Source organism: Leuciscus leuciscus, assembly GCF_965113295.1.
Source record: "Leuciscus leuciscus genome assembly, chromosome: 5".
Taxonomy (NCBI): domain Eukaryota; kingdom Metazoa; phylum Chordata; class Actinopteri; order Cypriniformes; family Leuciscidae; genus Leuciscus; species Leuciscus leuciscus.
Genome location: NC_138729.1, coordinates 44,115,744 through 44,142,364, shown reverse-complemented (window position 1 = coordinate 44,142,364; position 26,621 = coordinate 44,115,744). Strand labels below are relative to the sequence as shown.

Below are 26,621 nucleotides of genomic sequence, written 5' to 3'. Positions count from 1 at the left end.
TTTTTTATAGCAAAACAAGACAAAAATACTGAACATTTTATTTTTAGGGTATCACTTTCCCCTATGTCTTAGAAACTTAAAAAATGTTATATTTTGGACGTTCTAAAGATCCCTCTAAGATTCTAAATTAAGATTCAAATGTAGTCTGGGGGGGATTAAAGCCTGTTTAAAGCTAAACAATGGATTCATATTTGTTGATCTAAAAAGAAAATTACTAAGCATTGATAGGTGTCGACATTTCTTTCTCTATCTGCTCTTTCAGTAGTGAGAAGAGCTGTAGAAACGAGAGGAAAAGGCAGGAAGCAGCAGAGGCCACTGCCTCGCTCAACATTCCATTAACACACACTGAAAATCTACAGGCTCTGCCTCTGAAGCCTAATTTGCATCAGTAAACATTCATGCAGCTCCTTCAAAGCACAGCGGGCAATGAGCCATGATGCTGGAATGTGCGTGTGTGCGTGTGCGTGTGTTCATTTATTGATTCTTGCTCCAATGTAAATTACCATTGAACTTCATGTTTACAATTCTGCATAAGTTTCCAGTATGTATTTTTGCATAAGGGTTTGTACTTGTCCAATATGCATGATCAAAAGAAAGAAAGAAAGCATAATCGTGTGCTCTAAGTGTGTTTGCATATATGCGCATTCATTGCCACCCAGGTTGCATCGACAGGTGTGTGAAAGGTGAAGTGGTCCATCACGAGAGAGAGTGAGCCATCTCAGGCCTGCGACCCGAAAACATGTGTGTGTCCAAACACGCTTAATATAGATGAGTCACCTGATACAACATTAGAGAAGCAGTACTCCTCTGATGATCACCGCACCACAAACACAAACTTGAACTAAAGTGCCATGGGCAAACAACTGAAAGTGTATCGGCTGTGCATGTGAGTGGTCTCAATGAGGATGGCAGATTTAGCAGTAAATGTTGCATTTAGGATCCCATCAAAAATTCTTCATCCATCTGCAAATTTCCATATGCATAAACAAGAAACATCAGGAAGCAATTCAATGATCTATTGTAAAAAACAAAACAAAAATATCCCATGTGAAAAGAAACAAGAATATAACAATTTAGAATTTCGGTGTGCTTAAAAGCATTCTTTTGAGTGGAAAAATTACATAAAATGACAAAAGCAATTATTTTGATCTTTGATGGACAATCATTCCTGGCTCTATACATAGGCTGACACAAAACAGGGTTTCCGTTCCCCTTCCATCTGTCCACGTCCATCGCATTGCACTGCAGAGCACTGCAGGACCACAAAGGGGAGCTGCAGCTTTTTGGAAAACTGCAGACCCACACGTGTTTTATGGGAACTTTTAGATTTTTTTATTCTGAACAAACTCTATATTCTATACCCTAACCCTTACCCTAAACCTACCCAGCACAGAAAACTTCCTGCATTTTCACATTTTCAAAAAAAAACTTATAATTTAGTATGATTTGTAGACTGTTTTCCTTATGGGGACCAAAAAACATCCCACAATGTAAGGAATATCTGAACCACACACTCTCTCACACACACGTTTGCTCCATGTCTAGAAACCCCTGACAATTCAACAAACTAATAACTTTAAGAAACTCTAAATAAGACTTCAAGAATAAATCGCAAAAGTCTTTAGCACAACACCACTGCGAGGCGGTCCAAGGGCGTAAACACGCTTCAGTAAATATCATCACACATGGGCTGTGCCAAATATCCCATCATTCCAAGTCCCACACAAACCCAGGGCTGTGAAGATGAATGGAGGGAGAAATTGGACCCAAACACACACACACACACACACTGTCTTTTTTTTTTTTACCCTCGTCTCATTACTGTGTTTTCGCTCCTCTCGTTTTAACCACATGGGAGGTTACTACAACACGCTGCAGCAAGAGACTTCACTCTGTTGTCTGTTTTTCTTTTCTCCGCTCGCCCAAGATTCGCTCCATATTTCAATCTGGGTGAGGGTGTAAAAAAAGAGGTCTGTGTTGTGAATTTTGTGTGGCTGAGCGTAGAAAAGGAGACCAAAAAAACAAATAATATGCTCACACAAATCACAATTCTTTTGACTAGTAAAAATAGAAGAAAATCCTGAGAAAATCACAACGTTTTGTGTTGATGTACTGGATACGGGAAGAAGGATTTTAGGGATTTAGGGTGGTGTGTGATTGCATTTCTAAGGTGCTGAGGGGCAGGTGATTCAGAAACTGTGAAATTATGCAGAAGGAGACAAAAAAATAATAAATTGTATACATGTGTTTTTTTGTTGTTTTTTTTGTTTATTAAAACACAACACAGACCTTAAAAAGACTTAAAATATTTAATTTAAGTACATGCAAAATCCTCAAGAATGCAGTATATGTTTAAGAGTTAATGTGCAAACTGTTTGATTTTTTTGGTTGTTCATTTAGAAAGATCATTTAGAATCTGTTGTTCTATCTAAATCTAAAAGAATCTAAAAGTTAATTTAGAATATATATATATAAACACACACACTTCCTCTATTTCAGCAGACTAAAATAACATAAACTGAAATATAAATTAATAATTTGTCTGTATAACAATAAGAAAAACACCATAAATACACTAATATTCAGTAGAAAAACATAAAATATGATGAATATTGTACTTATAATTAAAATATATTAGTATATTCTGAGAAAGATGTTGCATTGAATTCAGCTCTACTATATGCAACATTAGATCAAAGTTTGTAAATTAGAATTGTAAAAAGATCAAAAAAGAAGAAAATATCTTTTATTAACTATTTAAAATATAGTTATTAAGTTATTCTCTTATTATATAATAAGATATTCACTAATCTTATTTGAAGGCATTAATTATAATACAAACAAACCATTTTGAAGAGGTAAAAAAAAATCAAAACAGAGAAGGATAACTATACTTTATATTTGTCTTCCTTTCTTTTGCCTTATTAGGAACAAATATGTTTTGACGAAGATCTTAGGAATTCAGAAAATGGAAATGCCAGAACAGAATGAACCCTTACATTATAAACAGGAAACATGCTGTACTATTTTTCTCAGTCTCAAATGTTTGTGCCACCTACTAAACATGCCTTAATGGATGCAAATGGCGGAAGTGCGTGACAAACATAACACATGGCTTGTACGTGCTTTGCGAGACACGGCGGTCAATCTCCACCTCTCCCATGACACTCCGGCCACCAAACAGCCTTAGCCCTGGTTCTCCTGCAGTGCCAGGGATTTCCAGAACTGGTGAGTGGTCCCAGTGAGCAAACGTCAACATGCCGTGGTCTTCACACACAACTGCACGCATACACACGTTTTCAGACATATGCACCTGCATATATGCAGTTCTGTCAATGACACCAACAGAATAAACACATGCAGACATGCACTTTCACATTCCATAGACATTCAGTGCACAGCACCATCCGCAGCTACCTGACTGGGCCAAATGCAACCTCATCTCTCAGTGTTAGAACACACTTCACAAAAAGATCAAAACAAACGTGTGGAGGCAGCCAGCGTCAAGATGATGAATCACTCTAATCGTAATCGTCTGACCTGCCCTGCCATCTGATTGGCTGAGAGGCTGTTTTCTTTCTCATAAGGCTGTGCCACGGATTTGGATTTGGTCACAACTTTGAACAATTTAATTTGCCATGGTTATGATTACGCCATTGATTTAGAATTTATTGATTGAGATTAGACTCTCATATTCCTGTAGCTCAAACAGTAGAGCATGGCGTGAACAATGCCAAGGTCATGGGTTCGATTCTCAGAGAATACTTGACAAAATCTATCCCTTAAATGCAAGTCGCTTTAGATAAAAGCATCTGCCAAATGCATGAAATTTGGTATTATTTACTAAATTGCTATAGTAAATTTCACAAATTATTAAAGAAGTGACAAGTAAATCATTGATTTTTTTTTTTTAAGTAGAATGACTGACCTTGTATTTTCTTTGTGAATGTTCTATCAATTTACATTTGGCGAAGGACCAGAGTTCTTCCAAATTTAGCATTTCACTCAAACCCCATATTGTTCACAAGCCCATGTGACTTCCTGCTCTTCATCTGGATGGCAGAGATGAGGAGCACAGGAAAGAGCCATGGTGATTTCCTCTAGGTTTTGCCCTCTGTGGACCAAACTTTATTTTAGCTGGTTTTCCAACCACATCATTTGGTCATTGTGACTAGGGGTGATGAGTATAAATTCACCATTCAGAGATTTTAAAGCATCTTATGCTAGAATTTGACTAAATGAACAAGTTATGTGCCCATGTGCAAAGATCATCAACCTCCTTAAAATGGCGAAAACTCTCATCCTGTGCATAATGGAGCAGTTTCATTGAATTACAGTCCACCAGTGAATGAAATGCAGAAGAAAACAGACAGAAAAGTGGGAGCTAGGGAGAAGAATTAAAAAACAGCAAGACATGGAGTCCTTAACTGCTGTCGATCATGGTTGATCTTTACAGTACAGTCCAAGGACACGAGCAGCTGAAAACAGGGTCCAGTTCTCAGAAACGGAGTGAAGGTAATAGAGAGAGGACAGCAGTAGCAGCAGGAGGGGGGGAGAAAGAGAGAAAGAAAGAGATGAGCTTGCAATCTCTCCGGAATAACAACATGAGACCTTCGCATATTAAAATAAACACTGGCTGAAGAGGTCAACTGGAGGAAAATGGTGAGATACGGACTCTACATTAAATAGTAACAGAGATTCTCCTTATATTTTATTCAGAACTTAAAACAAATTAGAGATGCAACTGCACCAGATCCATCTGAGACGGAGAAAAAGGTCTTAATTAATTTGGAAGATCACTGCGGCCGTGAGTCCATATCATGGGGTTTTTTTGTAAGAGGAATGCCAGCTATTTATCAGCTGGCCAATGAGAGAGCTGGAGAGGGGTTAGGTGATGATGGGCTTGCCGCCTCTGCTCAGATAGGAAAAGGATACTTTTCAAAAGCTAAAAGCTTTCCCATTTTAAAACAAAGGAGGGGGGTGATTTTTTTCTGAAAAACCTCATTCGTGGGACATTCCAGGGTCTCTCTGTGTTCTGTGAGAAATCTGCTCGACAAAATATGTTTTCGTGACCCTTTCAAGACTGCCTGGATTTATATGCAGCGTGAACCTGTGGAAGACCACATTTATCATTAGATACAGTGGAAAAAAATACACGCCAAGTTTAAAATGAAAAAAGGATAAGAAATCTGTCAGAAATTGTCAATTATCTGCACATTTAACATTAAAAGCAGGCACCTATCAAATCATTACCATCCTCCCAAACATTCCCATACTGAAGGAAATGTACAGTTGGAAAGATGAATCCATGAATTCACAAATATTACATATATTTTTCATTTGGATTATACAAAGAGAAAATCAATGCAGGGTTCATCACAAGTCAGTGGAACTGAAATGTGGATCTAATGAAAATAATGACATTATGCAAATGTAGGCATTTCTGTCTAAAACTGTATTTTTTTTAAATACATTTAAATTTCCTCTATACTGAGCTATAGATCAAGTGTCATCTGGTTCAGTGAGTACTAGTTAGTTCAGTGGTCTATGAAATTTCTTAACATTATAAAACTCTAAGAGAGGTGGACAAATTTGTACTATTAATAATAATAATAATAAATACATGTACATCTAAAATCTAACAATTAACTGAATTACTACTAATAAAAAACAAATAATACAAATAATAAATGCAAAAAATAAAATAAAATACAAAAAAAAAAAAGCATTTATACTGTCATCTAACGCAACGGGTACAAATTCAAGGGTCAACTTGATATTTGAACTCTCTGTTGCCTAAAGCGCAAAATGTGCGTGACAAACAATTCCTATATTTGTTTGGACACATGAGGATAACTGTTTCATTGTATCCATGACCATTGTGTTTTTATGTCCCAATACTCAAATGACCAAAATAAAAAAACGAACAGTTTAACAGGAAACATGAATTTTTGAGCCAAAAAGGAAGCGTGTTTACAGTAAATGTTCTTTAACCTGCCCAGTTCATGTCCCCAGTTATTGTCACATTTCCCGTTTCTGACAGACAGATCCCATGACAGGGATGCTGAACAAAACTCTAAAATCTCTAAAGACACGACAAACACCACAATGTGTGACGATGAATTTGTTTCAAAACATACTGATAAAACATACTGATAATAACCCCACTAATAGCCTACATTTAGATATATTGATCGATTTTTAAACAGCCTGGCTAAATTAACAACAACTGCTATAATCTTATTATTAATTGATTGTTATCAATTTTACTCTTATAACATGTTAAGCTTCTCACCAGGAACAGAAAATATTGTACATATACGATTCGAACATAACATGTATTCGGTCTCTTCAATCAACGGGGGAAAAAAACACATCAATCTTTTTTTTTTTTCGAATATGATTGTTTTATTAACTTTGTTTAGGACTTTCACAACCATAAACAAAAAACCTATTATAGTAACAAAAAAGTATGCTACCACCAATAATAATCTAATGCACCAACACAACCACCATCCCAAAAATAAAGGTTCTTTATTGGCATGTATAGTTTCATGAAGAACCTCAATGCACAAACGCGGTTCTTTATACTGGAAAAATGTTCTTTAGATTATAAAATGTTCTTCACGCTTTTAAGAACTGTTCACTGAAAGGTTCTCTGAGGAAACAAAAAATGGTTCTTCTATGGCATCGCTGCGAAAACCCCCTGTTGGAACCGTCATTTGACTAACACTAACAACAAGTTATTAATAATAGTATTATTATAATTATAACATTCCTATCACCGGGAATAGAACATATTTTACATGCACGACTATAAAACTAATCCCGCGAATAGCCTTCGAATGGCTTGTGTGATACAAATCACTATTATGTGATCACAAAATTACAATAGCCTACCTCTGAAACAGATTTCATTAATCATGTGTGACATGATGAATGAAAACATTCCGCCCAACTTTATGCAGTATTTGCAAAAAGACAATTACTTTTTCAATTAGCCATGCAGAATCTATTTTGGGGGGGTATTTGCACACGACTGCTATGTGAAACCGGTCTGGGAATCAAGGGACATCTACTCAGCAACCCAACTGTCAGCGGTCAACTGCTCACTTCCTGCGGGTCTTATTCAGGGATTTGGGCTAATATTTATATAGGATAGGATTTTATATACCGTCCCCATACATGAATGCTCGAAAATCAGCGCCGCGCGCTCCTCTGACACGCCATGATTTATTATCTGCTAATTGATATCGGGTTCTAATTAACATCTGACCGTTTTCTCTCTCCAGGGTTTTGTAAAAATTGGAGAGATAGCTAAAAACGCCTGAAGGCACTGGGAGATATATGCAGTGTGGAAGGATCCCATTCATGATCATTGGATGCTGATAGACGCAAATATTACAAACAGATCCCATGTAAAACATGAAAACGACGACGGAAATTATAGGGGGCTATTGTTGTTTAGGTGTTTGCAATGCCTTTCCCTGCAGGTTAATCACCTTCACACATTTGAAAGGATACAGAACATGTCTTAACATATGAAAGTTTCTAATGAGGCATCGAGTCTCGTGTTACCCCAGCAGAACCCAAATCCCGCGCGCAGGACCACACAGTTCACCAAACACTGAGAGAGTTATGCCCCTTCATAAATATTCATCAACATCCTCCAGAAAATCTCGTTTTCTTTACTATGATTAGGAAACGCATTACTATTAATATTGCTGCAACAACAAAAAGAACCACCAAGAAAAATATAGCCTATCACAACGAGAAAACAATAGCCTATATTTCAATATATTGTATATAGTTTTTCCCCCCAGACTGGTCGATTCACAAACCTTGGTAAATCTACAACTGAAGACCGAAATAAAACATGAAAACTTGAAGTCATAGGCTACAGAAATACATGTATACGGGAATCATTTTAGGCTACGAAAAAGTTTATTTATATATTTTTATGTCAAGAACTGCTTCCGAAAATAATGACAAGATAATTAAAAAAACACTTAAAAAATAATTCGATATGAAGTTGTTTTCTTTGAGCAATCTTGTTCATTTAATAATAAATTAAATTAAAAGGCTATTATTATGGAGCATGTTCTTATACGGCTTGTCGGGGGTAAATAATTAAGGCTTATAAATTAATTTTCTCATGTTCCACAAGCAGCATCCAGCATTTAAAGAACATCCTCATATTAATAGGCTACTGTCGAGTCAATTAATGCTAATAATATATTCTGTATATTTGCATAAATGATCACTGTGTTGTTTGTTCTTAAACAATATAGGCCTAGGCGTTTTGTAAGAAAGTATTACCAACAACAAAAGAGCCGTAAAATAAATTATGAAAAATGATCTCAGAATAAATTATAGGCTAGGCCTACTTATTCATTAAAAACGTTGATTATTTGATCATCCGAACTAAATGAATTGTAAGCAGTGATTTTCAACATTACTTTCATTATTTCAGGTGAAAATAACATCTAATAATTGATTACCTAAAACATTTACTGTAATTTTCATTTTATTCAAGCATCTCCAAATGGTGCTCTGATATTAAAACAGAGAAATAACAATTTGTTCTCAAATTGCATATGAACAATAAAGGCCATCATTACAAAATGATTTTTTTTAAAGAAAATAAATAAATATTTTATCAACCTGTGTAAATGTCCTCAACTCGTGACAATAGTCTAGACGTTAACTTGCAAAAAAAAGAGTTTGCTCAAATACATTCAAAATCTCTCAAAACAAACAAACAAAATAATGATTCATTTAAAGACTTGACATTTATTTCGTATTATCTGTGTCTTGAGGAAAAATGGCTTCTACTTTAGATGTAATACGGTATCCAGAAAGAAATCACTCACGCACACACACACCTGGTGGAGCGCCGCTGAGAGACAAAACAGGAAGTGTGTCTCCATTGAAAACATCATCCAAACCACAAATTAATGATGCATGCTAATTCCACTAAAGCATCATTTATGCAATCGTATTACTGTGATTAAACTGTGGACGTCAATTTTAATCCAACGGAAGTTTCAGAAAAACATAGGCTATTAGACTATTTATTGCACCACTGCCAAATTTTCAATAGCCTATATTGTAGGCTAATCATTATTTTCACAATTTGTAAAAATTACTTTTATGAGCTCATTGTTTCTTCCTTAATTTAAAATGATGTTAGCTACCTGAAAGATTTGTATTATCTTACAACTGTACATTTCATCTGTACATCTCATAACAAATCACTCTAAATTGTATAGACACATGGATTTTCTCTAAAGCTATACTTGTTTGAAACGATATGTAGGCCTATTGTGAAAAGCGCTAAATAAACGTGAATTGAATTGATTAATTTAAAACATACTGATAAAGAGGAGCTTGCATAGCCGATACAAGAAAAAATATAATAAATGCTTCGAATCTTAAAAATCTACACAGTATTGTCTATTTTTAAATATTCTTTTTCTAAAACATAATTTGTAAAGAAAAAAGACGGATGCCAAAAAAGACGGATAAAAAAAGACAAGGGGTGTACAGAACTTCACTGTGAGGCAAATTGGGTTATACGAGACAGATACAGACTAAATGCTTTTTTTTTTTCAAGGTCGGAACGACTTTGGCCGATTTTGAACTTGTAGGCTACTTGTAGATGCTGTGGAAAAATCAACAGGTTTTTATAAAAAATAAAAATAAAAATAAAAATAAAAATGGGAGGGGGAGGGGGAGGGGGGCTGTTTAACAATCTATGTGCCACTTAATGAATATTATCTGAATATAATCTCCTTGCGCAAAATATAAGATCTATTTTCCGTTACGCAACATTACGGTCTGTCCAGTTTTTTTTTTTTATCAAGCTCTGAATTGTGTCTGTTATCACCTGAGTATTTACAAAGGACGCTTCCGACTTGACAGTGATGAAGTGATCTGGAATCAAAAGAAGCATCTGATAAAAGAAGGAAATACTTACGCACGCCTGCCTCTTGATCTGGCACAAAATCACAATCACTGCAATCTTTCCTACAAATAAAGAAAGAAAAACTAAGTCAAATGAGGAATGCGTCACCAGTGCAACAATTTGGTTGTCTGTTTTAATGCTACTGCAAAAGCACTTTAAAATGCAACACTAAATAATGATGAAACAACAATAATTTTGAAGTCTTTTAGGATTTGTATGTCAAATCTAATTAAATCATGTAAATGATTTTTTCCTTAAGGATCTTTCCTTATAGAAGAAAAGAACATTTGTTTATTTACGAACGATAGCATGCTAGGCGTAAGATAAACATCCAAAAACAAATAGTGTTAAGCTGAAGTGAAAACAGTGGTGTCGTTAACTAGGTTATCTCATTAGAGCCCTGCTGCTTTTGCCTGTTATTCAATCGCCCGAGTGTAAATTAGATTCAATCCGGTTGCTATCGCCGCAGGTCAACAAAACATAACTTTTGTTTCTATTCATTAATTATGAACCTTGATAAGCCGATAACCAGTTAGATATTGTATACCAGAGAGAAGGGTCAAGTGCCTGAGCCACGCGATACACTGCTTACGTTTCACGTGCACTTGGGTTGCAAGGCTGGCTGCAGACGTGCATGCTTGGCGACAGACTTACTTGCAACAACAAGAAAAAAACAAACATTTCAGCAAGACAATGTCTTTGCTCACAGTTATTGCCCATTGAGAACAGTAAATAAATTACTTCAGAAAAAAAGCAAAATGGCATGACACAAACTAGCATTTTGAATAAATGAAAAATTATAAATATAAAAGTAGCTGTCATCAGTGTATAAGGGCACTGTCCTAAAGCAAAGAAGAAAAGCTTAACTAAATGATTATAGAATGCGTGAAAATAGCCAATGGGTTAGTTATAGCCTATATTTTTAAAGGTTCCAATAGAATAATAATAATAAAAAAGGTTTACAGCCGCAGTATACATTTCTTAAACTTCCTGAAATGTAAAAATAAATAAAAATGATTACACTGTAAAAATTATTTTCATGATTTAGAACACTTTTTTTCTTGTCAAATAAACTTAAAAGTGTTTTTTGTTTTTCTGTTGATTAAACCAATCACCGTTGTATTGACTTTTAAATTAAAGGCAACAAGGTAATTAACTTTATTAAGTTAAACCAACAATAATGTTTACAGTGTAATAGCTTTTTAAAATCCACAAGCATGACGATCTGAAGAGCCTATACTGTAGAATCTTTAAAGGACCATATAGCAGCTCAAGAACAATATACAGCGAGCCTCAGATGTTGCAAAGAACCACTGAAGAACCTTCGTTGAATGCACTGATAGGTCAACCGCTTTAAACTGGATCCATTTAGCACTCAGTTCAGAGTGTCTGCGTGCAGATCACTGGTGTACAGTTCAGGGTGTCTGTGCTTGTAATGCTTTCCTCTACCAGTGGGAAAAGTCACAGCATATAATTTGCTGTAAAAGTACAGCAGGACATTCGCTTGACGTTTTCTTTTTCTTTTCTTTTCTTTTTTTTCTTGCCAGTGAATTCAAATTTGGTACAATGATTGACAAGGTCCTATTCAAATAAAACATCCCGTGGAGAGCGTGCACACTTTTTTTTCAACCGTGCATGGGAGGCGTGGAGCTCGCGCTTCTGACACTCTCTCCCGCAGTAGCTCTTCTCCAGCGAGCCTTAATGACATCACCCAGACACCGCGGCTGAAGAAAACTGTTTTTCTCAAGTGTGTATGTGTGTGCGTGTGTGTGTGGAAGAGCGATGTTTTAATACAGCCGGACGTGTTCGAGCAGATCTTTTAATTGGAGCGTATAAAGCGGAGCAAATTCCGTGGGAATAGTTTGTTTTGAAAACATTGGAGAGCACCAACATCGCCAATAGGTCCTTTTCTCAAAGAATGAAACTTCGTGTACTTCGACTTATTGTTTGTACTGTCTGTGTTCTCGACATGGAGTAGCTCGGAAGGGGTGGAAGCGGTGTTCCTTGACTCGGTTTCTCGCTTATGGACGACAGTAGTCCCCTTTCTCCAAAGGCAAATGCTTTCAGTATTGCCTGTCTGATTTCAGCGAGGGATCAAGCAGGAAACACAACATTTGACAAACACACCACTAGCCTGGACAAGCAAGTGGTGCAAAACTGCTCCAGATCCATTAAAATGCACTACAGCACTGTCACGCGGGAGATGGAAGGTACGGGTACGATATTGACAATAACCTTGTGATTTGAAGGGCTCGCGCAGTTTGTTTAAATACTTTCGCGTTCAACTGAAAAAACGTTCAGTTATCGCCAAAGACACGTTTGTTTTAATATTGTAATGCAACATTCAACAGCATGTTCTGACTATTTACGCCCAACGCACTGAGTAAATAAACCGCCGCGCTTTCCTCTCCGTGCACTAATTTGAACAATAGACAGAAATACAAATAAGGCTAATATGTCCTAAGTTGCACATTAGCTGCAACTTGTAAAGCAGGATAGTCATTGCATGGTCCTCCAATAACATAAACCGACCAAGTAAGCATTAAGTAGCGCGCGCAATGCAAAAGCTTGCAAAGTGCCGCAGAAATCTAGGAAACTCCGATTCCACCTCCAACCCAAGGATGAGCCTGTCAGACGAGCAGTGGCCAACAGCAAAATTGTGAACAAAAGGAAATAGCATTCAAGAAATAGACGGGGAGACTTGTTCCTTTGCAAAATTAGTTGTTTGTCCATGTTGCGCGGGTGTTTGTTTGCTTTGCGAAAAAAAATTACTCTCCGTCGTGCCAGCTAACCATTCTATTGTTAGAGGAGGGTGGTGTGGGCGATACACTTATCCAAAAGTAAATGGGTGCCGGAAAGCCCATTATAAGGGGCGCACTTCTCTGTCAATCAGTCTCGTCCCAAGGCGAGGAAAGGCACATTACCTGCAGTTCCTTATCTAAATAGAAATAAGAACCGGTTTTATCGCAAAGGGGAGGCCCTATGTGTGAGATAAGAGAGAAGTCTGGATTTCAGTTTAGCAGAGGGGCAGGACAGAGGCCGATTGGAACAGTTCACAGCGCGCAAGCCTTTGAAGACAACGGACCGCGCATATACGCACAGCTTTAGACCATCGGTAATCAATACGAAGCTACTTAGGAAGGCGTTTCACAGGTTCAGCGAAAAAGAAGGAATTTCTAAGGCGGCCTTTCTAAGCACTTCATCTAGGCAATATGCGTTAGCCTAGAAGAAGACCATCGTTCTAAAAGTTCTTGGATACACTCATTAAAACGGGAAACTTTCCCATACGCGACACACTCGAGGACATCACTGTATATTTGATCATCATAGGCGAACTCCTGTATTCACTTGCATATTGTTGCTTTTACACTCGAGTCCTGCGCAAATTGTAAACCCAATTTTTGGAATGATTTCAGCAATATCAAGCCCGTGGCTGACGCAGCTGTCCCATTTTTGCGATGTTGCAGCCTTCACGACCAGCAGCCTGAGCAGTCTCAATACGCCCGGGAGTTACCATCTCTCTCCGTCGCCTGGGGATCCCTACAGCCATCATGAAACCCAGTTTGAGCCGTGCCCGGCTGCCCAGCATGCCTACAACTATTCCGGATCCAACCCAACACAGGCCCCGGCACAGGGAGACAGCGGGACGTCCAACTGCTCCTCGTCGTCTTCAAGCTCAACTCCGAACAAAACGCTGATCAAAAAGAACCCTAAAGTAGCCAATATTAATGTACAGTTGGAAATGAAGGCGCTCTGGGATGAATTTAATCAACTTGGAACTGAAATGATTGTCACAAAAGCTGGGAGGTGAGTTGACAGGTTTCTATACTGAACTTTGAGATCATTTGACATCAATTTGTTTTAAAATAATTTATCGACTTTTACGCGCAGGAAATTATAAAAGACTTGTAGCGATTTTTTATTTAACACACAAAAAACGTATAATGTTTAACATACAATTAAATGTTTTAAATGTACTTCATAATCAATGTACTTGAACTACTGATGGATTAAGCATTACATATCGTTTCTTAATTAATTAATAAACTATTGCTCATTTTTAGGAGCAACTCAGAAATCTTCAAATCGACTTCTTGCACGGGAAAGACACATTTATCATCTTATTGTCAAAAAGTTAAATAGGACTGATTCTGAATAAATTCCCTTAACAGTGCATTAGCTTAGCACAATCCTCATGGCCATTTAAAATGAAGTGTAAACAGTCTATTGTGTGTATTTACACAGTGATAAGACAGATAGCATGAGATACAGTACAGTTTGTAGCTCACCTGTGTGCTAAAGGGCTCCTTGCTGGCTTTCACGATTAATATACATAGCTATAGTGTCTTGTTTGTACAGCACGGTCTGTTTATTCAGGTGAATGTCGAGTTTTAGCTTGCATTTACTTCGTGCAAAACAGACCATGATTAAATTAATACAAAATAAATGAATATATATACACTAAATGACTAAGATAAATGCGCGCGAGCGTACACACATACAAATTCACACATGTATTTGGGTATAACCAGGCCTCAGCCAGGAAGTGTTATGCTCCAAGGTACGTTTCTATCAGCAAATCAGCCTATCTTTTAAATAAAAATCACATACAGGGAGAAGGCAAAGGGGAGCTGAATGACACATCCCATAATTTTAGAAGCGTCGCATCTTTGTAAATGAGGTCACTAGACCACTACATGGACAGTTCATCTAGTTTAGAGTTAATTTCTTGCAGCTGCTTTGGGCTACTTCAACTCGAAGCAGTTCAGAGGCGAATAAAACATTGCAGGCGTCGGAATCAAATTTGGCTTTTATTCTGATAGGTAGCAGAACATCGCGATAACACTAATCTCACTGTTAATACTTGCTATAGGCTACAGACCCCAGACATATGTTTCACATAAATGCATTTTTTCCCCAAGGCATGTATTATTTTACTTATATTTCAGTCCAATTTGCCTTATGGCTAAACATTTGCACAGAACAATTTTTCTTTCTCGGTGCATCAGCTATAGCGTCACTATCCGTTCCAATAGGCCTATAGCGATGAATGGCTGTGCGTCTGGAGGAAAAACTATACACATTACAAATGTTTCGAAATGGAATTTTAGATTTAAGTCATGTGTTTTACAGCGAAATAGCTCTTTTGTTACCATTCATTTAGCTTTTCAACATTTCTGCTATATTCATAGGCTAGGCTACTCATTCTTTTTAAAGACTGATTTTTTCAGTAGGCCGGATTGAATTAAAAGTGGTCAAAAATGGCAATGAATTTACTACTTCAACTAACTTATCACTTTAACTTTAGCACCAATTTGATTTCAATAAATTAAGACAGCTTAATTTTCAAATTGAGTAGTTTTCTTTTTACGTGTATATATTGAATGTCAGCTAAACAAACAAGAAAATCTATTAATTATTTCACTGCATGCTTTTAGGAAGAAAAGAAAAGAAATCTGGAAATTTTTGTGAAATAACAAATTAAGTTTAATATCCAAATATCTAAAATGCAATAGCCACCATGCTAAGTAGCTATACACTTAAAAACATAAATTTATTTAACCAATAATTCATAAAAATGAATTAACTAAAACAAATAATAAGACTACAAGTACTGATTCAAACTGCAGAAACAGTGTGATTTTCTTTATCGCCCAAAGACGCGTATTAAGGTTGATCTTAATTTATCTGCAATATGGCATAAGAGGATCATCAATGACCCTTATGAAGTCACAGCTTTGATTCATAATGATCTGCGTAATGCTCGATGCTAAACGGTGAAAGATGCGGCTAAAAGAGAAAGATGAAGGGACATTTTTTTTAAAACAAGCTACCAATAGTGCGACATTTTACCTGGTTGTCTGTCCGCTTATGTGTGTGCGCGCGCGCGCAAGGTCATCTGTCATTCCAAAGGTGCTCACTACACTGAATCTAAGGGAAGGCACTTTAAAAGCTACTTTAGCTTCACCTATCCACAACTAGCGCCCTGAAAAGACACTCAAGTTCACTGAACAATGATTCCAGTATCACTTTCACTGGTATGCAGCATGTTTCCTTTAGAAGGTTGCATGCAGAAGGGCTTATACGTTTTCAGAATAATGTATGCGTCCTTATGTGTTTGTTCGGCATAATCGACAAATGCATCCTTGTGCGCAGGGTTATGTGTGTGTTTGTGAATGAGAGAGAGAGAGAGAGAGAGAGAGAGAGAGAGAGACAAAGAAAACTGCTATGTTTCATTGAAGATCCGAAGTTTGCTGGAGATAATTATTGCGCGTAACGCGGGCCTAATATTCTATAGCATATCAGTTAAGCACATATGTGCAGTCTGTATAAGAATGCATGTAAAATTCCAAATTGTCAGCAACATTTTGCAAAACTACTGTGGCATCACAATGAAAAGAGTCCATTTATAGAGAAAGATGTATATTAAATGATTTCATTAATAGAAAATAAGTAGATTGTTTATTCATAACCAACGGGTTGCATTCTCCTCTCCAGACGAATGTTTCCTACATTTCAAGTCAAAATATTTGGAATGGACCCAATGGCAGATTACATGCTCCTGATGGATTTCCTACCAGTGGATGATAAACGATACAGGTATGCAATAAGCCTATGCATGGCACATACGTTTACGCCTACTTTTATGCATACACTCTCTGCATCAAAACGAATAAACATATTTCGACGTTACCTCAAAGTTTCGTTACTATTTGAATGCGCATAATGTCATATAGTGAATCATATTTATAGTGAATATTATTATAAAGTGTTACCCAAAGATCACAACATAACTGTCTGACGTTGCAAACTGAGTACTCATTCTCTCTCTTCTCTGTTCTGAAGGTATGCCTTCCACAGTTCATCGTGGCTGGTGGCGGGGAAGGCTGACCCAGCGACTCCAGGAAGAGTGCACTATCACCCCGACTCACCTGCCAAAGGCGCGCAGTGGATGAAACAGATCGTTTCCTTCGATAAACTAAAACTAACCAACAACCTGTTGGACGACAACGGACATGTAGGTGTTACCTTTTCTTTTTAATCCAGAGTCCTAAAAAATAAATGTTTATAAATGTAAATTGCCTTTAATTATGAGATATTCGGCTTTTGTAATTTTTTATTTGAGAACAGCACAGACCAGTGGAAGACTGAGAGGAGTAAATATCCTTAAATTACGCGTGTGACAAATCTGCACATTTAAAGGCAGTATTTAATAACAATATTATTGTGTAATGATGTGGAAGTGGAACTAATTAATGTAGGGCTATTTATGTATATTCTGCATATTTCGGACGTTATTTATGCCTACGTTGTATCATTAACGGCGTAAACACAAATGAGCATGGAAAAAATTGATATCCACATGAAAGCTACATTAATTGCCAATAATTATTTAGACTTGATTGCTTCTTAGTTTTCACATTTAAAATGTTTTTTTATTTTACAAATGTATTAATGTGAAGTACTTCACACTTTCCAAATAAGTTTATATCTAGGCCTAATTAATGTATGCTCTTCGGTAATCTGACTTTTACCTGCTTAATGTACCTCGTTTTTGTCTTTCATCAATGGGTGGTAGATTATTCAGTCCAGTGTCTCCAAAACTCTTTCACTAACTCGTGACACTTTAAAAAGTAATAATAATAATAATAATAAAAAAAATAATCCCCACTAATTCGTATATTTTCTTATAGTATTTCCAGCCCTCTGTAGTGATTTGTTTAGTTATTGTGCAGGCTATAGGCGATGTGTATGTATGTATCGTATGTACTGTAGGGCCTGCATGTATTTATGTTTGATGCTGTGTTTATGTATTATCTCCTTGACTTGTACAGCGACCTTGAGCTTGGGAAAGGCGCTTTGAAAATAAAACGTATTATTTTATTATTAGCCTACTGGTAAAGCGCGACACGTAATTCGCCTCAAAAGATGCGATGACAGCCTGATTTCTAATGTTTTAAATCATGCTAAATTATATTTATTGCTCTTGCAGATCATACTGAACTCAATGCACAGATACCAGCCCAGATTCCATGTGGTCTACGTGGATCCTAGGAAAGACAGCGAGAAATACGCCGAGGAAAATTACAAGACATTTGTGTTCGAGGAGACCAGATTTACCGCCGTCACAGCCTATCAAAACCACAGAGTAAGTGCTCATCTCTGACACTAATTACCACTTTTTAGAAAGGACGTCCTGTTGGCAGAGTTAAACCCACTAGAAGTTTACGGAGAAGTGCTAATGTAATTATTTTGCTGTATGTAGCTATTTAATGTTTGTCAATCATGGCGGTTTCCTAAAGCACGAACCTAGAAATAAATCCGAGTATGGTGAAAGTATTTTTAGAATCGACTTGATGGCTTCTTAAAAAATACAAACAACTATTGTTTTCATGTGATGTCAATTTACTTTTAAAAGCAATAAGTATTTAATTGTAGACTTTTATAATTAGCACACTGTTCACTGTAAGCTGCCTTGCATTTTTAAGCACAATCAACTTGGATGTTTAAATAATTTCAACTTAAATTACATTAAACTGACTGGTATAACTTAAAGTTGAAAATAGTTTTGATGAGTTAAAGCAATGTAAAAACATGTCGACATAAAATACTGATCAAATTATAATTTTTTTTACAGTGTAATAACTTTGAACACATAAATCATTTTAATGAAAAGCAAAATTAAAATGAAATTTAAAACGATACATTGACTATAGATGAGCTCTAAATAAAGACCGTGGTGTCACCGATGCTCTCGCGCAGCTGTCCAGTGTTTTTCTTCTCCTTTTTCATCTGTCTTTCCTGCTCTGTCTTCTATCAGTTTGACCTCTTGATCTCTAACTCTCACCGCGGGCTTTACATTTGTTTTTCGACTCATTCCGGAAAATCACGCACACATCTTCATCCAGCGCTTTTCCACAGCCTCGAGTGTTCATATTTAACATAAATAGTTTCCAGTCTGTGTCCAAATAAATGTTGAAATGTGTTATTGTTAATATAAATACAATCGCCGAGTGTCTACGCCCTTTCAGGAATACTGCACATACATTAACAGTGCTGTATACGCGATTAATTGGAGCGTAACATTGCAGAAAAATGAGTTTACAATTTAAAAAACGCCTTATAATAACACAAGCTTTGAGTGGACATTGAGAAATTATTATATATATAAACAATCTCATTGTCTTAATAAAAATAAATGAACAATTTTGCCACATTTTTCACGTTTTCACTCTCTTCCTCTCAGATAACACAACTGAAAATCGCCAGCAATCCGTTTGCCAAGGGATTCAGAGACTGTGATCCGGAGGACTGGTGAGAATCTTTCTTTTTTCTTTTTGGCTGCTGCTCAACTAAGATAAATGTACTGGAAATATTATAAGGACATTTGATTTTTATATTGAACAATTAATGCAATTAACAAATTAGATAAGGAATTAAAATTTGTAGCATATAACCATAGGCTAGGCTACTACTCTTTTTTTTAGTTTTTTTTAGTTTTTGCTAACTTAACCATTAGAATAGTAACGAACATGAACACTCTTAAAATAAAGCTTCCAAAAGGGAGTTTGAAAGCAATGCCATAGAAGAGCATTTTTGTGAGAAACATTTTAATCTTAAGATCTTTTTTCCACTATAAAGAACCTTTTGTGCCATGGAAAGATTCCATGAATGTTAAAGGTTCTTTATGGAACCATTAATGTCAATAAATTAACTTTATTTTTAATAACCTTTAATAAAAAATTTGTATACAGTAAAAACACTGTAAAAAAAAGTTGCTGCCTTAAATTAAGTACAATCAACTTGGATGTTTAAGTCATTTCAACTTAAATTACATTAAACTGACTTTTAAAAAATTAGTTAAATCTTGTATAACTTATAAAAAAGGTTGAAACTGCTTAACTTATGTTTATAAATTGCTTTAACTCATCAAAATATGTTGTCATAACTTATTGATCATATAATTTTTTACAGTGTACATACTTCTAAAAAAATTTTTACAATATGAAAAAAAAATGCTGTATTAATATAAATATTTTTTCATTAAAGTAACTTACAGTTAACCAATTTTGATGTTCTTTTTTTAATTAAAATTCCTAACATTTATATTTAGGGCATATATAAGCTAAAATAAATAAGTTGAAAGACTATGATTTATTGCTCTGAATGAAAATTAAATTTCTGCTAGAATACCATTAGACATACCACTCATTCATACACACTACAAAACAATGCATTCCAGAACATGTCACTGATTCTATCTTGCCCGCTTTTCAGGCCCCGGAATCACAGGCCGGGCTCTCTGCAAATCATGAGTGCGTTTGCTCGAACCAGGAACCCCATGTCCTCTCCCCCACAGCAGAACGGCACAGAGAAAGGTCTGTATATAAAACACTAACAAAATCTCATTTAGCACGGGAAAAAATGTTTTAAAACAATATTCCTGAGTTTACAAATGAACATTTCTACAATATGACAAGACGAATGGTCACATTTGCTGTATGGATAATATTGTGTGCCTATTACACATTTAAATCCATTACTGATCAAACAGTGCGTACAGGAATGTACACTCACACGCATAAACATTAAACCGTATTCAGCTGTGATTCCCGTGTAAAAGCCAATTTGCTAGAAATGAGCAACAGGCCCAAATAAAGGCAGTTAGGATTTTCAGTCGAGTAATGGCTCCAGTCTGTTTGGTCTCTCAGCATATACGTTCCACTGCGCAAAACAGTTACATTTGTCTAGTTGAGCGATACACAAAGGTTTGAACAGCTGCATGCCCGGAGGACATGCTCAGACTGAGATTTTTTCGGTCCTACGCTCAGTGTAAAATGATTTCCTGTGAGAATTCACCTCTTTGGCTGAAGGACACTTATGACTTATCCTGCCAATCAACCACAGCACATATCATTCACAAACAAACTAAATTACACCACTTTTTCATTCCAGTTCAGGTCCCCCTGAACTCATTGTCTGGTCTTCCAACATTTGTAAAGAGCCATTCAAAACGGCATCCATACACAAACACACTCTTGAAAATAAATATTCATTATTGGTATCGATGAAGAAGAACCTTTAAAGGGATAGTTGACTCAAAAATGCTGTCATTATTTACTCACCCTCAAGTTGTTCCAAACCTGTGAGTTTCTTTCTTCTGTTGAACACAAAAGAAGATATTTTAAAGAATGTTGACAGCACCCATTGAATTACATAGTAGAAAAAAAATATACTATGGAAGTGAATGGTTGCCGTCGACTGTCTGATTCTTTAAAATAACTTCTTTTGTGTTCAACAAAAGAAAGAAACTCATACAGGTTTGGAACAATATAAGGGCAAGTAAGTGATGACAACATTTGCATTTATGAGTGAACTAACCCTGTAATGTCAAAGGAACTATGCTATTGCACAAAAGGTTCTTTATTAAAAATAATAATAATATAATTATTATAATTATAAATAATATATAATATTTTTAAGGTGCCATTTACACATTTAAATCCATAATCCATCCACAAACTGAATTACATTGCTTTCCCATTCATTGTCTTGTGCCTCCCACATTTGTAATAGTGTGAAGAATAATTTAATCATCGTTTTCACTAAGAAAAAAAACTGTTTATAGAAAGGTTTACCCAAAATGTTTTTTCTATTGCATTGCTGGAAACGCCTCATTTTAAAACCTTTATTTTTAAGAATGCAGGCCTCTAATCAACAGTGTTATTGTGCAAACTAATCCTGCAAATATGACTCACACCTGATTATATCTTGCACCATATAATATTTTGAAATCTTACAGCTTACACTTTTTCTTTTTTTGTCCCGAACACAGAGGACAGCAGGCGAGAATATGACCGTGACCCTAGCGGCACTACCCTCCACTCCGACCCCACTCACCAGCTGATGTCCCGAGTCCTCAGCCCTGCCCTTCCAGTCCTCGGCGGCCTCCACGCCGTACCCCTCACAGCCGGCCACCGCAGCCCACCCCACGAACTACGCCTCGACGGACACCCCCAACCCCCCGACACCCTGCACCATCATCCGTACAAGTATCCAACCAGTTATGAACACTATCTGGGAGCCAAAACCAGGCCGTCCCCGTATCCCTCACCGGGCATCAGAGGCCACGGTTACCACCCCCACATGAACCCGGCCACAGCCAACATGTACTCTGCAACAAGCGCACCCACTAATTACGACTACGGACCCAGATAATGACTCAATCGGCACCAAATCGAGAGCCACACGGGACAAAACAGAATGAAAAAAACACTTTTTTCGTGTGTCCCAGAATCACGAAACATGTTGAGTTTTCGGTTGGGCACATCTTTTGCAGTGGCTTCTTACAGATGGAAAGAGAAGCTGCCATATTTATTGAAGGGAGAAATGTCACAAATGTTGTGGATCATAAGGATGAGCCCAACATTAGCTCTGGACGGCCTGTGAACTCAGATTCAGAACAATGGCAGAGCACGTGGAAACTGCAGTGTTTGGAGTAATGAGGAGGACAAAGACTTCTAATGCATTATCACGGACTGGAACTGAACTTTTGTGTTGGATGCACTTTTTGTTTTTGCTTTTAAAAAGCCATAAATTATATATTACCCTTGAGCCATCGAGCTTCTAGATAGATGGAATATTTGCATGTTGCGCTGTTTTGAAGGTGCTGAAATGCCCTAATGACTTTCTTTTTTTTTTTTTTTTGGTTGAGAATGAATAGTTTTTTTTTTGTGTGAAAACGCTAGACCAACTTTAGCAGGTCCATGAAGCTTGTAACGTGGCACTGACTTGCAGCAATTCAAATAAATAAATGAACAGAATGACTGTGCTGAACTTGTAAAATAAACATTAAATATTTTACCTTTAAACATGTTCCATTAGCATTTGCAAATCTAATTCTTTCCTTACTTAGAGGGAACGCAACTCATTGCTTTCATTCTCCTCAGAAGTCCAAACATGTTTCATTTGGAAAGAAATTATTGATGCATTACCACATAGAGAATTGCAATATTGTCAGTTTGGGCCTGTTTCAACCTCAGAACAATTTTTTTTATCTCCTGTGATAGTAAAAAAAATATTTTATTAAAAGTAAAATATTTATCAGAAAATATCATGAAAAATATCATGAATCATGAAATATATCAGATGAAATGGTTGAATACAGCTACATTTTAATATGTATTACTTAAAACGCTTGTACTTTTTTTTTTTAAAGAGGTTTGCTTTAACCATAAAGTCAATGTGCTCAGTCAAACTATGCAAATTCGCTTAGACTCATAAAGAAAACAAGAACTAGAGAGAAAAACCATGTCCATGAACAAAAAGAAGACTTAATACTAACAGTGGATTTACAAAAAGAAAAGAAATGCACAAAATAAGAAGAATATTATAGCCTAGAGATGATATTGCTCAGTATTGATGTAATTCCACTGTAAATAAAAGTGCCCCGTTATTGAAATAGATTCACCTATGCGGCAAACCGCGCTTGGCAGTATATCTACTGCTTCTCTGTACACAGTGATTTAGGTAATCCCATGGTAGAGGAAAGAAACGCTTGCACACCATTTGACCTCTGACAGCTAACGACTTTCTGAAGTATCAAAGGTTAAACAATGTTTCCAGCCATTTGAGCGACGACTAATTGGTCGTATAATTTTTTGTTTGTGGTAACAACTCGATGCACTGGGACCAGCGATGTAATGGGGACCGTTAAAACGGAAAAAATGAAGGAAGGAAAAACAAGAGCAATGAAAAACTTTAAACACGAGAATTTCATTAGGCAATTATTGCGCATTTTATGCATGTTTCCAAATAATGACAAATTAATGTCATTATAAATGTATTTCTATTTCTAGCCGAATTACATTAGTAATATGAATAAATTAAACATTTAAAATGTAATGTTCTTCTGACTCTTTTTTTAAATAAAATAAATATAGTTTAGAAATATAGCCTATATAAAATGTATTATTTTTCGTAGATATTAGGCTATTTAAAAAAAAAAAAGGCCAAAATAATAATAATTTGATAGGCCTATATAGGCCATTTAATAGTTAATCTCACAACAAACACGTAATGACAAATATGATTATAGTTCTTCATAAAGTCTATAATATTGATACTAATTTGTAATTAAATATTTTTAACAATCCGTTCATTGTGAAGTGAAGCGTAGCCTACGTGTTATTTCCCTAGTGCATTTGAGGCCGGAAGAGCCCGTTTGGAGGATTGTGCCTCCCTTCGCGTGAGCCTGTTCCCGGCTAGAGGTAATGAGTTTGGCCCATCAGGAAGGCCGGGACACCCGGACCCATGGCTCTTCCGTCAGGGGTCTACCCATCTGTGTTTTCTCTGGTAGCGCTTCGCCTTGATGAGAGGGGCCGACTGGGGCCCTCGGTCGCGCAGTCTGTACCTGCATCCATGAATGACGACTGACGGCTGTTTCCAACAATGACCGCTTCTAAAAATGATCATTATTTATGGGCCGAATGCACCGAACATTGTATCCGTCTTTGAAGTTTAAACATGATGCGTGCGAAGTTCGGCATTGAAACACTGTTTGATCCTATAGAGGAAATACCTGCGCCTCGAAAACACACACACACACACACACACACACACACACACACACACACACACACACACACACACACACACACACACACACACACACACACAAATTCAACATTGTTATTTAAAAAAAGAAGAAAGTAAAATGGCTAAATTTGCTTAAGCTGAGGTAAATAATTTAGGCCTATTTAATTAAATTAGATCATAATATAATTCATTTTAAAATAAACGTGTTAACGTAGGCTAATAATTAAATAGCAATGCGTTTATACAAATGGATCATTTAAAATAACTATTTAAATTCAAAAATCGCCCCCCAAAAAAAGTGGTTTGCAAAAACTTAAATCCAGCAGGCTATCTTAATTAATTGGATATCATAGATCTTTTTTTTTTTTTTTTTTTTTAAACTTGGATAATAGTATTTCCATGCAAAGACACAAAATTAAACTAAGTAAAAGCCTACATAAAAAAATAACATGCAGGCTTAGGTAGCTATATTTCGGTATTTCATGCTCTTATAACTTCGATAACATTATCGAATTAGGCCTAGCCTAGCCTATATTATTATCGATCATGACGTGCGGAGATAAGATGACATAGGCTACGTTGTACAGTCAGCACTGGATATAAAACAATATTACAGAAGTGACGCCTGCTTAAAAAGGCAATAGGCTATATGAAAACAGGCTATAGAAATCAATATACAAATCCTAAAGCGCGAGAGCCTATCACCCACCTTTGCACTTTCCGGGTTTGTAACCTTTTCTGGCACTAGGACTCTCAGCCATCCAGAGCCTAAAATAACATGCTTACATTTCCCAATGAACATTATTGCATTGTGCCAAATAAATGTTGACCCAGTTTCTCAGTTAACTGTACCTTTATGTCTTCTGCCATGTTCTGGATTCATCATGCAGATGTAACGATTGTCCAAATCTATCTTTTGTGTAGGCTACGGAGAGACGCAATGAATAAACTGATTAGAAATATTAGTAGAACATTTTTAAATAGGCCTACACTTTATTGTATAAATGTTGTTTTATATATTAGTCCATGTTGAAAGCCTGCAAGGGTGTGACTCACCGCATATGGACATTTCTTATCAGACGACTAACTAAAAACTCAGTAAAACATCACACTATGGGCTAAAGAAAAAATAACTGGAAATCATCTGACACAGGGTCGCATCTGGAACATCTGTTGTGACAAGCCTATCTTTTGTGTACATTTTTCTTGCTTGGCACGTCCAAAGACAGCTCTTCAAAAAAAAAAAAAAAAAAAAAAAAAAATTAAGGTGGACCAACCCTGCAAAGATGTTTACCTACAGCCATGCACGTGTTTCACATTTTCCCGCGTTTCTTCCAGCGAATTTGTGTTCCATTTGTCAACGCTGCATATAAAAACAAATCACCCCGTGCTTATCTCAGACAACAGAACTCGTTTCATTCCGACTGAGCTTGCCAGCTTATAAATAATTTACTATAACACAACCAGTGTTGAGTTTCTCTCATTCAAAGGGCCATTTCCTCAGACTGTGATTACCTGGGATTATTATTTGTTTCCAAAAACTAACATCCATTCATCCAGTCTTACCTAAGAACCCAGAGTATATTTAAACCAGCAAAACATGCCATGTAGAGTCTGTTATGGGGGACTATGAGTTTGTTTAAGCTGGCGTAGAATGGTCAGATGACCTCTGACCCCTCATGCTATAGCCAGGCGTGTGTCTGTTGTTCAGTGAGCCGCAGGTTTTTGTCAGTGGCCCATGTCGAGGTTCTGCTTATACTGACTGCTTAAGTGATCTATTATTGACTTGGGAGGTATAAGCTGAAATCTCCAGCAATAGACACTCATGTGCTTATTCACAGAACGGATGGAAGGCACCCCTGGCATGGCTTTGTTGTGCCCCCCCACCAAGTCTACAAAAGTAGGAAGTGATTACCAATCGGACAAGCTCTACAGAGGTCATGGACAAAGGTGCGTGAGGGTCCACAGATGACAAGGAGAAGGCTAATGACCAGGCGGACTGTGAAATGAACTGTTTTGTCTTCCTCTCCGACCGGCGACTCGCCCGCTGTTGTTT

The 26,621-nt window shown here is 36.6% G+C and overlaps 1 protein-coding gene and 1 long non-coding RNA gene across 3 annotated transcripts; one reads left to right on the top strand and one right to left on the bottom strand.

Moving 5' to 3' along the window:
* Window positions 1-2,807: 2,807 nt before the first annotated feature.
* On the bottom strand, window positions 2,808-13,377 carry LOC309499262. The gene is made up of 3 exons (XR_014206183.1): window positions 12,500-13,377; window positions 9,980-10,029; window positions 2,808-5,110 (listed from the first exon to the last, which is right to left on the bottom strand). It is a non-coding gene; the product is annotated as an uncharacterized lncRNA (long non-coding RNA).
* Window positions 11,199-22,843, top strand: tbx1 (T-box transcription factor 1). 2 transcript variants are annotated; one of them, XM_082170341.1, is made up of 8 exons: window positions 11,199-12,177; window positions 13,435-13,774; window positions 16,466-16,567; window positions 16,814-16,985; window positions 17,961-18,116; window positions 19,215-19,282; window positions 20,246-20,346; window positions 21,804-22,843. In XM_082170341.1, exons 1-8 carry the CDS (start codon window positions 11,991-11,993, stop codon window positions 22,184-22,186), a joined length of 1,509 nt encoding a protein of 502 aa, XP_082026467.1. In that variant the 5' UTR covers window positions 11,199-11,990; the 3' UTR covers window positions 22,187-22,843. The 2 variants fall into 2 exon arrangements, with proteins under 2 accessions (XP_082026467.1, XP_082026466.1); XM_082170340.1 differs by having other exon boundaries at window positions 11,202-12,177; window positions 13,384-13,774.
* The last annotated feature ends 3,778 nt before the right edge of the window (window positions 22,844-26,621 follow it).